At 38.4% G+C, this 15,373-nt stretch overlaps 1 protein-coding gene across 4 annotated transcripts in view; it reads left to right on the forward strand.

Moving 5' to 3' along the window:
* The window catches only part of PRKACB (protein kinase cAMP-activated catalytic subunit beta), a 76,382-nt gene that overhangs the window by 34,070 nt on the left and 26,939 nt on the right, over nt 1–15,373 (forward strand). Inside the window, exon 1 of one of the 4 annotated variants that reach the window (XM_076340507.1) lies at nt 4,137–4,338. The exons of 1 other annotated variant lie outside the window; for it this stretch is intronic. In XM_076340507.1, the coding sequence (XP_076196622.1) occupies nt 4,152–4,338 (187 nt within the window). In that variant the 5' untranslated portion in view covers nt 4,137–4,151. Of the gene's footprint in view, nt 1–4,136; nt 4,339–7,602; nt 7,946–10,239; nt 10,382–15,373 lie in introns of those variants that run through there. 2 more of the 4 variants (XM_076340509.1, XM_076340510.1) reach the window with 2 other exon arrangements.

The following is a 15,373-nucleotide window of genomic DNA, read 5'->3' on the forward strand; positions in this document are numbered from 1 at the left end:
AGCCCTTTTCTGTGGCTATCATCATTACGTTGTTTTTTATAAATTTGTGGGAGAGTACCTTAAAAATTTTTACTGAAATATTATTTATCAAAATACTATAACTTTCACATGTAATGTTCACATTCATAGCTGAATCTCGTACCCACCTTTTTGGGTGTTCTAATGTGTTTTAAAATATTGTCAAGATTTAGTGGCTAGAATTTAGTGAAAATAAAATTTCTGCCTCGGGGAAATTCTTAACATCTCAGTGTTGACTTTGGCTGCAAGAAGAAGTTGGAGCTTCGTTATCTCTTGTAGAACAGAAATTTTAGAAACTGGTTAGAAACACTGAAGCAACTCTCTCTCTTAGATTTTTCTGAGTAACGCTTTCCTTAAATTGTATGCCTAGCCGGTTTGAACTGAGTGTTTGGGAGTGCTTTGGAAGAGATGGAGCTCTGCAGGCAAAGGCGACCACTGCACCGGCATTGAGCCCCTGTGCCAGTGTTGCTTGGTCAGGCACTGGGGTTATGAGCTCCCTGGCGTACACCAGGTAGCACATACACTGTGTAGCCTGGGCAGCTTGGGCTTATTTTGCAATAGATACGAACAAAGAGTGGATTTTCAACACTTCCCTGGCTGTAGAAACTAATAGGAGACCTGGATGGCAACTGACTAGTCTTAATTAATGTCTTCAAACATTACTTGTTTTAGATACCTGACCTGAAGTAGGCCATTTTTTTGGTAACAGAAAGGTTTCCTAGGCCACAGAGACTGTCTGTAGAGTAAAAGTTATTCAGTGAAAGTTAAGTGAACCTAATCAGGCTTGATATTATATGGGTCATACCTGTGCACAGTTTGACACACACCTGATGAGACTTGCATTGAGTGGGTAGAACATCTGGATGTTCATGGTCTGGCTGGAGCACAGCCAGCTTTTGCTCTTTTGGGAGGGCATACGAGCTTAACCACAAGCACTGCACAGCTTTAGGTCAGACCTGGCTCAGGTTCTTCTTCCAGCTTGGAGCATGAGTAAGATGACCTCAAGTCTGTTTGCCCGTGTCCGTATAAGCATTTAATTGTATTTAAAGATTTACAAACTGTTCTAAGGAAGAGCAGTGCTGGCTAGCAAGTGGAAATTCTAAGACAAGCAGGTACTTTGATAAAGCACCATCCATTGCTGATTACTGAGCTTTTGGGCATAAGATACTATGTCGGAGCTTGTGGACTCTGCGCTTCATATGTAACATACAAAATACTTGGTGTGGATAAATTAATGTTGCATTGATTCGGAAGATTAGTATGTCAATAAGATGAAAGATTAGGTAAAAGGAAATAGGAGATTGCACCTTTAAAAATCAATGATTTGATTTTTAAATTTAAATCTTCAATCATTTGAAGACATTGATGTCCATGTGGGATGTGGGCTTCGCAGCAAGTCAGTGTGGTAGTATTTTGTATTATCATTGGGCAATGCCAGTCAATGCCAAAAATTTCCGAGATTAGGAAGAGTGTATTACTATCTGTGTATAAATATGACCACTACTTTCTTTTCATGTTTTGCATGTGAAGAGGAACTTCTATAACAGAGTTCACTGACAGTAGTTTGTAAAATTCTGACAAATCCAAGTTTTCCCTTAGGATATCTTTTAATAATCCCTTTTTGATAACCTGTTTTCACTTAAACCAGTTCACTTTTGTGGTCTCAGAGGGTGGATATTTCTGCTTCCTATTTTTGGCACCTAATTCAAGTGTCCAGGTTAGTCACTTGGGTGCATTCAGAGCTCTGAATTTTGGTGGGCAGAGTTGATCTCTGGCAGTTCCCGCATCTCTCCGTTGACTCTGGAGGGTTGGCAGACTCTAAGTTACGTAATGTGAAGTAATGTGAATTTTGTAAATTACCCTCTCTGAGACCAGGGAAACAAAATGGTTTAGTTGAAGACTTGTGTGAAAGATAAGACAACAGTAGTGTGAAGGCTCAGAACCATGGGAGAGGAGAGAGACAAGATGAGCACACCATCATACCAGGTGGCTTTGTTTACTGGAGAAAACAGCCAAGGTCAGAGAAAATAATAGTCTCTTGGAAGGATTCCCTGGATGCCTAGGGACTTGCGGTGAGCTACAGAGGAGCACAGCTGTACAATTCCAGAGGGGCTATTACAGCCCCGGGAGGAAAGTTCACCAGGCAGGGAAATAAGCATCTTGTTGCTAAGTATTTCTTATACTGCTCTGTGGAAGGTGGCATAGCATTACTCTATCGTAAAGTGTTTGGTTATATATGGCACATAATATATCCCCTCTGCCTATTTGTGACCACTGATAAGGCAAATGGATCCCCGTGGTCTTCACTAGCTCTTGTTTCTGGCAGCAGAGCCTTGAACCGACGGGTTGCCATGGAAGTCAGCACTGATCCTGTGACAAAGCAGGTAAAAGGCTGGAAGGTGTAAGGTGGAAAAGGACCTGTAATGGGATCCAGGGAAGGTTGCAGCGCCTGACCCTGGCTGGGGAGAGCAGCCTGGTCACCAACAACATAGCAGGTGCTCATCCAGATTTGCAAACCAGTGTGCAAAATATAAGCGTTTAGAAATTTGGTTTCAAATTTTGAACAGGTGCTGGAGAAAGAAATTACGTTTCCAGAGTGTTTCTGGAGCCTGAAAGCAAACGGCATTTCTGTGCTTTGTGTAGAGTCTAGAAATTTAAACTCTTGCATTGACTGAGGCCAATTACAACAACTGTGGAAGTGCCTGTTGGGGGAATGTAGCCAAATTTGTAAAGCCTGTCCCTTGGCATTTTTATTGTTTTATCATTATCATAGGTGGTTTGTCCTTACGGGGTTTTTTTCTGAAGCGCAGAGCTGTTATGCAATAGTTATGTAATGTCCAAGGATGGATATCTGCTGACATTTGAAAACTATTCAGTGAGAAGTATGGTGGTGAAAAATGAGAGCTATGTCTTTAACATGTGTTGACTGTAAGACAGGAGACAGATTGTGGAAAAGTTATTTCAATCTTTCTTAAGAATAGCCTAAATTCTTAAGAAGCCACATCTTATATGTGCAGAGGATATACTGGGAAACCTGCCTAATGTGTGTGTTTCCATTTTCACAAAAACGAATGTTTAGTATTACCCGTTGTAAGTGTGCAAAATTACATCATTTGCAAATTAATGTAATTTAATGTTAAATACAGCTTTCAATTTATTTCCCCTATGTTCTGTGCATTAAGAATGATGCTTTCTAGACTTACTCTACAGTTGAAAATACTTGAATTTCTTGTGAATGAAAAAACTTTCTTACGCAATTCCAGGAGACTTGCATGCAAAGCTTTTACATAAGCAATGTCAGGAGCTGGTGACTGTGACTTTGTGACTCTCCTTCCAGCTGCCTTTGGGGCTGGGAGAGTGAGCACGCTGCTAGATAAGGATCTGCCAACACTGGTCATTCTGGTACTTTATTACTGAAAAAGTTAAATGCATTTCGCTCATTCTTTGGGAGTAAGTAGAACCCAGTTAGGGTTCTACTACAAGTACAATGCAGTCGTGTTTATATGTATGTTAGAATTCAACTTCTTCAGTCTGTTTTTTCTCAAAGGAGGAAAAGAATACTTCCCCCCCCAATAATAAAATAATAGTTTCTTCAGTAGTTTTTGCAAGTAACCTCCTTGCTTATAAAGTTGTTTAGTTGAAAACATGAGATTACTAATGATTAGATTACAACTGTTTGTGTGCTATGATGATGGTAGTACTCCATCTTAATAACAGGGGAAGAATTGCAAAATAGTCACTTTTCTTTTTTCACGCATGGTTGTGGTAAATTAAAAAAAATATATCTGCCTTCTGATCTTTACTTCTGAACAAGTTGTTTATAGTAGTTTGACATAAAGTGTGTATTTAAATATAAAATACGTGATGCATTAAAAAGCCGTGAAAACATGCTAGAGCAATTATTGCGTATTTTTTTATAAAAAGCACTTTTCGATTGACATGAGAAGAGACTTTCAGCAGTATAAACCAGTACATTATAGAGCTTTTCTTAACAGGAAGTAGAAGAGAGTAGTGGTTAGAAAACACTGCATACAGGAAGCTTGACACATGCATAGCTCTTAGTGGCTCTGGGTTGTCCAGCTCCCTTCAGATGTTTTCTCTTTTGCTTTTGTAAAAGTCACCGGTGTGTATAGATGGCAGCTCAGAAGGAGGTACCTTGTAACCAGTGCACAGGGACAGCCACAGCGCTGCAGAGACTGGAAGGCTTTGCTAATCGCCTTTTCCATAGGCATTCAAAGAGTGGTGCGCATGAACAGAGAGCGGCTCCGGAAAATGAGAGCCAACATTGCTCTGAACTTGCAGTCCTATGGGACAAATCAAGTAAGTAGGGGGTTTGTTTGTTGTATAGATACTCGCTCTTCAGTTTGCCTGGCAAGGGAAGAACTCGCATATTTGTAATCGAATACGAACACTGATCTGTGCCGGGGGCAGTTTTACAATCCATTGCCTAAAGGTATTAATTTGAAGAACAGCATATTGCATCAGGCAGGGGAAGGTGGGGGCTGGTTCGTGGACTGGTGGCTGGCAGGAGAATTTATCCCTCGTCCCTTCTTTTCTCTTAAAGCACAGTTGACTTGTTTTGGCAAGCCCCCACCCCAATTTTTACTTCTAAATTACTTCCTTTATTTTCAAATTCAATCAGCTAGTTAGCAGAAATAGAAAACTCATTAAAGGTTGTAATGTTTTGAACTTTGGAATAGGCAGACATTGCTGCACAGCTTAAACTTCTAATTATAGGGCTTTTTATCATTCATCATTTTATTTTAAGGGTTGTATACATCAGAACGCTCTATACAGTGGTAAACAATATAAAATCGTGTTTGGTTTTAACTATTATGTATTTAGCGTTGGAATGCTGACTATCATTAGCTTTAATTTCTTAATTAGTGAACAGTTTACAGTATTATTTGTATGGATTAAAACTTTTCATGATTGCATTTTGGGTAATAAAAGTGAGAGATTTCAAAAAGTATCACAATCTAAGTAAATTGACATTTGATTCTCATTTTTTTCTTTTAAAGCCATGCATTATTTTGCAAAGCAAATATTGTCTCTGTAGTTAAATACTCATTTTAAAATGTTACAATATGGTAATTGATGATAATTTTGTTCCAGATTTCAGATTCATTGATGGATTTGAGATGGCACAATTATTTCAGTTGAAAATAGGCCTTATTGGAAATGCTTAGCATCACAGTGTTACCATGAAGAAAATCAATGTTTATACATCTCCCTGCTTGCAATTTAACATATTATATGAGTAGGGAGTGAATCTGTTCTCAGAGGATAAGCAGTAAATATGGAAACAAAAAGGTGTTAATGCATTGACCTAAAATAGATTAAATCTAGGTCTCCTAAATGAGATGGGAAAGGATCGTCTAGTTTTGTTGGGAAGATAAATGATAAGTGCAGAAGTTCCGAGCTTCCACTTCTCCAAAATATTTTCAGCTTGGTAAAAATAGAGGCATACTTGTGTTTATGTAGAAGCTCTTTTTTATGTAAATAGCCATTTGAAAAAATAACACTGAAGCATTTTTGTTTATATAACATGAAGAGAAAAATGGTATTGACCTACTGACACTTACAAATTGTGACCTGTTTGTGTACAAGTCTCTGCTATTTTTTCCCCCCCCTCTATTTAAGGCAGGCTTCCTCCTATGACATGCTTGATGAGGAAATGGACTGTCATGTCTCTTGATGATAAACATGGTGAAAATGGCTGTTCCGCGAAGGCTGTTTTAAGTCATAAATAAGCACAGTGGTTGCATGCAGTTTTTCTGAGCCAAAGTTACTGAGCTGGTAGCCGAATGGTGGTTGATGATGTAGCTTTGGTTTCGGGGTGAAATTCTGAATCTTTATCCTGAACCTTTACTCTCAATTTATAGATTCTTTTTAAAAAATAATAAATGAAAATACTGTAGGTACGCGTGGACTAAGTCTACGTTTCAAGATTCTCATTTCACTACCACTGTAGCTGAAGGAGTGATAGAGAAGATAAGGAGTACAGTGGAGGGACTATTTCTGTCTACTACTGACTCCTAATTATATCTCTAGAAAAATACATCATCTGTGAAAATTCTTTGTGAAAAATGGAAGAGAAACAGTTTGGTGTTTTTTGTTTTTTTTTTTTTTTTAACCTGAGAATTTGTTGTCATAGAATTGCACAGGTCACTGAATTCAGGTCATAGATTCATTTCACAGGAAGTTTAATAGTGTTTTAGAAACACACTGGTGTTTGCCTTGTAAGGATATTTGAATATTCTCAACTCTTTTGCCCATATCACAGCAACTTATGAAATGTTGGTGTAAGGTTTCAGGTGAAGCGACATAGCAGACAGTTAGTGTGAATTACTCTTGAAGTTCAAGGTAAAAGCAGTCTTTTTAATTCCTGAAAAAAGTTTGGAAAGTGACTTCTCAGAATTTTTCTTGTTTTAGGTTTGAGGTAGAATTCATTTGAAAAGAAAAAGAAAGTTAATATATTTATACCTTCTGCTGTAATGAAATACTGTAACAGGTCTGTTTCTACGTATGTCCTTTCACAAGCAGTTACTGCTGAAGCTATGGGTTTGCTGAAGGGGAAGGAGCTGCCCCTTGTTGGGTGGACTCTGTTTGTATTGTCAGTCGTCAAGTGGTGTGGGTTTGAGTAGTTTGCCATGTGGTCTATGGCCTTCGGGGGTTTTCAGTGGTTAATTTTGAAATTTAACATCTTTGCTTCGTTATTTTGATATGTAAACCGTACAATTTTTCGAAAGTGCCTTGGTTTCTGGCTTGATGCATGAAACGAATGTGTTTTGTAAAATCCTCGGAATCCAGTTAGGGCTGAGGTGGCTCAGGACACCGCAAGCCTTGGAATCTGTCTTAAAAAGCTGACTGAGTGCGTGTGTGATTGTACAGCCTGAACCGGTAACGTGGTCAGTTGTGCTGCACAGCTGAAGGATGAAAGGGTGGTCATCAGAACGATGTATTTCATTCTTAGTTTAGACGTCTTGACTATGACCACTTGCAACTATATGGAACCTATGTTTTGATTTTTGTTTTGTTTTCATAATGGCTTGTTGCTCTTTGCAGGATTGAAATGGGAAAGGAAAGGAGAATGAGGCTGCTTGGTTTTGAATGTAGAGACAGTAAGATCAGTGTGACTTTTATTCTTGAACTAGTACAAATATTTTCCAAATCTGTGCATAATAAGAGAACACATTAACAACTTGGATAACTGAAATGGTCAGGAGAGTCAGCACAACTGCATCTTTCCGTCATCTTCATAGTCTCTAAATTGCAAATGGATGGGTGATGAATAGTCAGAGGAATATTATTTGGTCTCTAACTGATTCAAAATAGTATCAATATACTTTCAAATACCGTGGAATGTCTGTACAGAGATTTAGCTGAATAATCACTAGATACATATATCTGTAGGGAAAAATACATGTGAAATATGAAATAATGTACAGAGTACATTGTGTGAATTGATTAAAGCTTTAGAATAACTACTAGTTGGGTACAAGTCAACAGATAATTCTGGTCTAAGGTTGCCATGGAAACAACCAGTGCTTGATATAATTGAGAACATCTTAAAACCTCCTGGTGTTTGCATGCTTTTTTCCCCCTGCCATTTTGAGTTGCTTTAGACATGAATAGGTAGCATTGGTCAGAACAGAAGTAGTTAATGAGCAAAACCAAATATCCGTGTCCTGAATATTGATTTTTGGTTTACTACTGGTGTCTTGTGCTTCATAGTTTTTTGCATCACAAGGAGCTCATAAGGAAGAGCAGCTCTCTGGATTCTGTGTGCTCTCTCTTTCCAGTTAGCGTGTAAGTGTGTTTAGAGATCGAAGCACTGATTTTGTAGAGATTAACATACTTCATCAACTGTTGGATTAATATTAGGAGCAATATGTTTCTGAAAACTAGCTTTTCAGCATGAATGGTAAGTCTTTTCTATTACCTTTGGCACTATTTTTTTGTTCCGTCTTCACAATCAGGAAAAATCTACCAGGTTTCCCTTTCTTGTCTGCATAGCTGCATCGACTACTGATCTCTTTGTTTTTGTAATCGACTCACAGTGGGTTTCTGTTAAAAATTACTAGCCTTAAAGATTTGCGGTTTTTATTAAACATTTTGCTTTGCATAACTGCTATTTAGTATTTGAAATTCTATTTTAAAGCTTTCTTTTGGAAATAACTGTTCCACATCATTAAATAAGGCACAGAATTGGATTTGGAAAATTTTATAATTGAATGTAGTATGTGTCAGTTCACTTAATTTTCTGTGCCATTCATAATAAATTATTTTACCTGAATTGATACAAATAGAGAGGCCTTCTGAAATTATTATAATGATCACCTAAAAATTCTGAACTGGCTTTTGTTGTTTTTCATCTGAATCAGCTTATTCTTCTATGGTTTTTATTCTTTTGAAATGATGGGATAGCAGAATAGTTGAGGTCATTCATGGAAGTAGGGGAGGGGAGTCTCATTTGAAATGAGATATTATAATAGATCTAATAAACTTATCAGGCAGGTATTTGCTTTCCAAAACCACTGTGACTACTTATTATAATGTACTTTGAATTTAATGGAATTATGAAGTACTTTATTCTTACTTGGAATATTTTGAAAGTTGTATCTAATTATATAAACTCTGTACATTTATTTCCTTAGAAACAGATATCCTTTGAAAATTGTTTGCAAAAAGCCCAAATACATTAGTTTCTGAAATGATGCCTTTTTTGTTTCAAGCAGGTAGTCTGGAGCTTTGGAAAATGACTTAAGAGGGTTAGAGATTGCTTGAAAAGAAAAAACAGTTAATCATGGATACGGGGTTTGTGTGTGTGTGTGTGGTTTTGCTTTTTCCTGCAAATTTAAAGGACCATTTTTACGAATGTTTCACTTTTGTACATGGCATGAGATAAAGAGTGGGAAGAGTCATCCCACTGCCTTATCTAATATCAGCTTATATATACACTTATCTCATATAAATGTGTTGAGGTCATCTTCCCTGAAATGGAAAGTGTGGCTGTCATTTCCTCAGTATACAAAGTACAACAATATACAAGTGTCAAAACTGGTACAGATATACGACAAGGTTTCAGAACTTTGTACGTACGTTATGGAGGTTTATCTTACAGCATCATGGCTGTTCAAGTAAGCCTGAATGCGGGCTGTCCCTGGAAGAGGTGGCCCAGCCTCCCTTGTGTGCTGCCCGCAGCCCTGCGGGGATGCTGGCAGGCGGGAGCCCGGTGGGGAGCTGGTGTGGCCTCACAGGTTCACGCCAGCCTGTGCTCGTGCCACAGGGACGCGGCGGCAGCGTGACCTCCCCGCCGACAACTGCCCCTGCTCAGCCTCTCTGGAAAGCAAGGGTAAAACTACAGCCTTGCTGCGCTCCCTCGGCGTCAGGCGGCCGCCTTCATCTACTGATGGGGAGGTCTCTCGGGTCAGAAAGTCTCTGCTTTTCACCAGTTACCAGGCTGGGTTTTCCATCACCTTTTTCTCTGTTTCTCTTACAGTTAGGTTGTAGCTTCCACAGGAATTCAGGTTTGTGGAGATCAGCTCTATGAATTTTGAATTTTGCTGCTTGGGTGGGGGTGGTTTTTTTTTTTTGGTATTCTGTTATGATTGAGTCATTTTAAGGGAATATATTTCTTACAAACTAGGTGAAAAAGAGGTTGCAGGTGTTTTGTTTTGTTGGTTGTTTTGGGGTTTTTGGGTGGTGGTGGTGGTTGTTTTGTTTTCTTTTCTTTTCCCTGGGACTTTATTCTGCAATTTGCATCTGTAGATTTCATTCATCTTGACATCCAGGCTCCCGGTTCCATTAAAAATAGAAATAAATAGCTGCAACTTTTACCAAGTGTCAGTCAAAAGGATCTATAAATCAGAAGTCTAATTTTGACAAAGGGAAAGGTAACTATTTCCTCCTCCATCAAGTGAGGATTAGATTAAGTCTTCGCTGTAAACATTTCCTCATTCAAACCACTTCTGCTTTTCAGTGTACCTTTGTGGCTGTCTTCACTGCAGCAGTGTTACATTACACCCCGTCAGTGGGTAAAATCAGATGCTCTCCTTGTGAAAGACTGCCAAGATGCAAGTGAAGCCTCGATGGAAAAAGTGATATATTTTCTTCAATTGCAAGTACAATTGGCTTTTTTTTTTTCAGGAGAGGTCCAGTTATATGACTTTTTTTCTGGAAAGAAGGACAAACTGTTTTTTTGTTTCTTTGGTTTAGGGTTTTTGTTTTGAACAGCAGAACATTCTTGAACAGATAAAACTGGAAGGCCAAGTAACTTCAGTAGCCCCAGCTCCCAGTTCTGAAAGGTGCTACTCTGCTAGGTCATCGGAATAGGCTTAATACTCCCAAGTATCACCAGGTACATGATTGGGCTAGTACTTTCAAATACTGCAAATAGAGGTAATTGCTGATACAGAAATTTACACTCGTAAGATAATAGTTACCAAATGTGTGTGGAGACAGGTGGAGCAGTAAGAGGAAAGAGTATGAGCAATGCTGATGGACTCTGCTGAATTATTGTCCAGCTTTGTGTGCACTGGAGAATAGGAGTGTTTCAGGAGTGAGGGTGAAGGGAGGTGGTATAAATGTCTTATTACGTGCATTGGGAACATCTTTTAAGGGCAAGGGGCAACAAGTAGCAACTAATTATTCTCAGTGCTGAAAAGACTATAGAAAATGGAAGGATGCCATGGAATGTCCAGGTGCCAGAACTATACATCTTCCTATATGCGTCTCGTGGGACTAACGGTTTCTTCCTTTCAAAAATTCCCCAATGTTACCCGTTACCCTCTGACAGCGGACTAGGATAATTTCTTAGGTGTTGACCTGGGTTCATGTTTTGTTCTGATTCTTGTATGAAATATTTGAAAAAAGAAAAGGCAAGACAAGAGCTGCTGCGTTGACATAGTTCTTAAAATGCATCCATACAGTGAACAGTCCCTCAGGGTGCTTGGTTTGAAGTATAAGCAAAAAATGAGTTTAAAATTGGGGTTTCTTCCAAAGGAAGGGGTATCTGGTATGTTGTAATCTTGCATCTCTTGAACTGTGACTTACTCTAGTCCGTGTTGTTACATTTCTTACATATATTTTGTTACCAGAAAGATTTTCTTCTTTCCTTGGTTTTTAGTTTACATCTCAAATTTTTTATATAATTATTTGTTGCTGCTTCCTCTAAGAGTTGCTGCTGGTACTGCTGTTGCAGGCCAAAGTTCGCAACACGAGTTTCCCAGCTTTAATTACTGCAGTTCTTAGGGGCAGTTTTGTAACTAGAATAGTTACAATAGTTTTTGGTGTTTTCCTTTATTCATTCTAGTTGCTGACAGATACTCCAGCCCATTAAGAATTCATGTGGTTTAGTTTTTTTCATTTAATTTTTTTGCAGGGTTTGCAACTCAATTCTGTGCAAGTTTTATGCCTGCCTTTTATCCAAATAACCACTGACTTTAACCAGTTTCTCTCTAAAGGCCCATTCTTTATCAGAATGGATAATAAACACTTTTACCTACTTTTTGCCTGCCCTAATCCTGAGGCAAACAAAAACTTGTTGTTCCCTCAATGTGTTGAATTGTGAAATGTGTTTATTTACATAAGACTTCCTTATTCAGGAAGTCAGTCTCTCTGCTATTTAAAGTTATAAATGAACTTCTCCTGCTTGGCTAGTTACTGCAGGCAACCCTTTCCTGTAAATATTGAAAGTGTGTTCTGCGGGAGATACGTCAGTATAGCGATGTGTCAGAATCTCAAATCTTGCAAAGAGATGAAGATCTCTTTTGCTGGTTTACCCTGACAGCTGTGAAGATGTCTTGCTGATCCCAGCTCATGTATATCAGAATTTGTGTAGTTTTGTTAATGCGAGGGCTGGGATAAAGTAGCTTTGTGGGAAGCAGATGTGGACATGAGTGCAGTTAAACCAAGATTGGCGTATCTGCTGTTATTTTGATGCCTTGTATGAAATATTTGAAAAAAGAAAAAGCAACACAGGAGTTGCTTTTTTCAAGTAACTTGTAAAATGCATCTATACAGTGAACAGCCCCTGCAGTTGTTTAGTTTGGAGCATAAGGAAGAAATCAGTTTATTAAAACTTGGGTTACTTCTGAAGAAAAGGGTACTTGTGCATGAGTGTATCTAGTATTATGAGAGGCATTGCCTGCTTACAGGGAATTTATTAGTCAATATGCAGATCAGATCAACTACCTGCAGATTTATGCTTACTGTTTCTAATAATCTAACCATAAAACATGCTCTCAGTGATAGCTGCCCAGTAATACGTTATCCTCTTTAGTCACTGAACTTTTACAAAGAGGGAAGGTGAGGCAATAATATGGAGAGGAAGGTGGGTGTTATCCAGTGTCTTAACAGTGCAGAGGGGTGGATAGCTTAACTAGAGGAAAACTGCAGCAGGTGCCGTAAACATTTTGCTTGGTACGTGGTTTTGACTGTAAGAGAAAAATCTGATTATTTTGTATATTTGTATTTAACTACTGGAATTTGCTAAAAACCTTTACTCAAGAATGTGATACATTTACAAGATATTTTATAGTAATGCCCTAGAAAATTTTGTTCTTCAACTCATTCTTAAAATGTATTCCCCCCCCCCACCCCCAGTAACCATGGAAATATATGCGCTGCAGAAACGAGGTGTTTGAATTCTCACAATTTTCACACAGTTTTCCGTTTTCTTTGTAAAGTAATACCTGTTATATTTCACACAGGAAGGCGGTCTTTTGCACTGTAGGTCCTGTGGTAGTTGCAACATTTTGGATTACTTGCTGGATAAAGTTCAGCTACAACTGTAGAGGGTGGTACTGCACAAATGAAGCTTAATTCCTAATTGCTTGCAAAGCACATCAACGTATGATAGTTGAGGATTTTACTTGTTAAGATTTCTTCACATAACCTTTTCTGTATGAGCTAATTTTATATGTAGGGAGTGTTAAGTACTGCATTTGAAAGTAATTGTATTAAACTTATAATTTATTAATTTAAAATTTTAAGTTAATAGAATTAATTATCTAATACAATAATTGAAAATTAATAACTAAAAACTAGAATTATTTCTCAGAAGCCTAGTCCAATGCCATACTTTCAGGGTCACGTTACACTAGCACAAACTGGCACTCCTTCAGAAAAGGAGCAGTTCTCCGGCCCCACATATTTGCCCATTTCCACCCCACCTCTCCCTTCCCTCACCCCAGGAGAAGCATTCATGTGATGAAAAGAACTGGGAGCTGCTGTGGGTTAAAATAAGCTTCCCTTGTCCTCCCCTGCCTTCTGTCCATTCCTTTTTAATCTGGCCTAATTCCCTGACCTGGCTTGGCAGTCAGCCACAAGGATGCTTTTGCTCTTTCAAGGAAGGTCGTGATAGAGAAGAGGCAGTGACTGTGGAAGGACAGGACTGGGTTTTTTTGTATTTGTACCAGCCCATACTGAACACTGAACTGCAGCCTAACAAACCAAACTGTTATTTCTTGGACTTTTAAACCTCAAAGCATGTGGATTGTTGCAAGAGAGGAAGCAGATTTACAAATGTGTCGTCTCTGGCAGTCTGGAATAATTCCCTTCAATGAACACTTCAAGGGCAGGAGGAAGGTATGAGAGAGACTCCTTTCCTTAGGCCAAAGCTTAGTTTTAACATATTCCAGAACTAACTGGATGCCAGTTCTAACTGGTCATTTTGGAGAACTGGAACAAAAAATCAACTCTAATCAATCAGCAAAAGGTTGCTAATAATGCTTTAATTTGAAAGGAAAGCTTGGGCAAGAAAGAGAGGTGCCACCCTGAAGGACCAAAAGGCCCAAAGGGATGGAACAGCTCTCACCCACCAGGAATCTGCGAGAGACTTCAGGCCATGTCATGTGCTTGGATGTTCAGATGAAGCTATTCTGCTTGTCTGCATTGAGGAAGTCTTGCATATAATCAATAATTTAGGATTCGAATAATAAATCCCAGCTTGGTTCATAGGTTTTGGTTGTTTGTTTCAGGTTTTTTGGCAGAGAGGACGAGAGGCTTTTGGTGTAACTGGAAAATGTAGCATTTATCTGTGTGTGTCTTGAGGAAGGAGTCACATTTTTTAATGAAGTACATTAATTTATAAATTTAGATGAGCATTGGGTCTGGATTCTCTTTTAGATTAAGAAAGCAGAGGTTTTATGTCTCTTGGTGGAAAATGATTGAATTGGGACATATATGTGTGTACAACTCTGCTGAGCAGAGCTAATACAAGACTTGACTGTGTTTGTGACTGAATAAATTTACTGATTTACATTCTACGTTTGGGGTTTTTTAAACAAAATTTCAGGGATTCACTTTTTAGGTGATTTGGTGTTAGTTGGGTTCAGTCCTGTCTCCCCAGAGCGGTCTCTGTTACGTTGTACTTTTGGCATTAGCAGGGTTCACTGCCTCTGTATGGACCAGTACTTTATGATTTAAGAAAAAGAATAAGAGTGAAAGACTGAAAATTGGATTTGGAAATAAAATTGATTTTGTTATCTCTAATAAAAATAGAAGAAGGGAGAAGAAAGTCAGTCTGACTGTGGCAGTTGTGTGCAGTAGAGTATCTACTGCTCAAAATTCAACAAAGATAGGTATTATCTCTGATAGCTGAAAACCTGGCCCCTGTTTTGGTTTGTCTAAATCTGTGACATCTCTTATGCAGGCTGTTGCTGTCTAGCCAGCCAAGTAAAGAGGTAAAAATTAAGTAAGACTTCAGCTTTGTTTAATTTACAGCTTAAAGTTATAGCCTGTAGCACTGAAAATTAAGGGGAAAAAAAAAAAATAAGAAAAGATGGGCTCTTTGTAGAGCTCTTAACTGTTGCAAATTTGCTTTTATAAGACTGACAAAATACTGTCTAGCTCAAGACTTCAAAATCGCAGACAGGATTAAAATAAGATTTTGCCTGCATTCCAAATTTTGAGTTGTAATGGGTGAGAACAATTTGTATTTTACAATTGCTGCACATTGTAAATTAATTCCTGAATGTGCTCCCCCAAAAATCAGATTCTAGTGCTGTCTTCTAGTCTTTAGGCACTGCAGCTGTAATTCCTCTTAATTTACTGTTAATCCTGTTCCTCTCCCTTTTTCTCCATGATTTTTCCATGCCCTTCTCTTCTCCGCTTCTTACCAGTCCTTCCCAGTATTCCACAGAAGTGTTTACAGTGTGCAATTAGATTAATTAATAGCACTTCCATTTTAATAGCAAACTTGTATGCAGTTAATAATTCTTATGTGACCCTTCATTTACTAAGAACTTTCAGGTTTTGTATTCCAGCAAGTAAGGTCTTTCAGAACTGCTCCGTATGTTTTGCGGGTTTTTTTTAACTGAAGGTTCTTATACATTGCAGTGGGGTTTGA

This window comes from Aptenodytes patagonicus, chromosome 5 (genome assembly GCF_965638725.1).
Source record: "Aptenodytes patagonicus chromosome 5, bAptPat1.pri.cur, whole genome shotgun sequence".
NCBI classification, from domain to species: domain Eukaryota; kingdom Metazoa; phylum Chordata; class Aves; order Sphenisciformes; family Spheniscidae; genus Aptenodytes; species Aptenodytes patagonicus.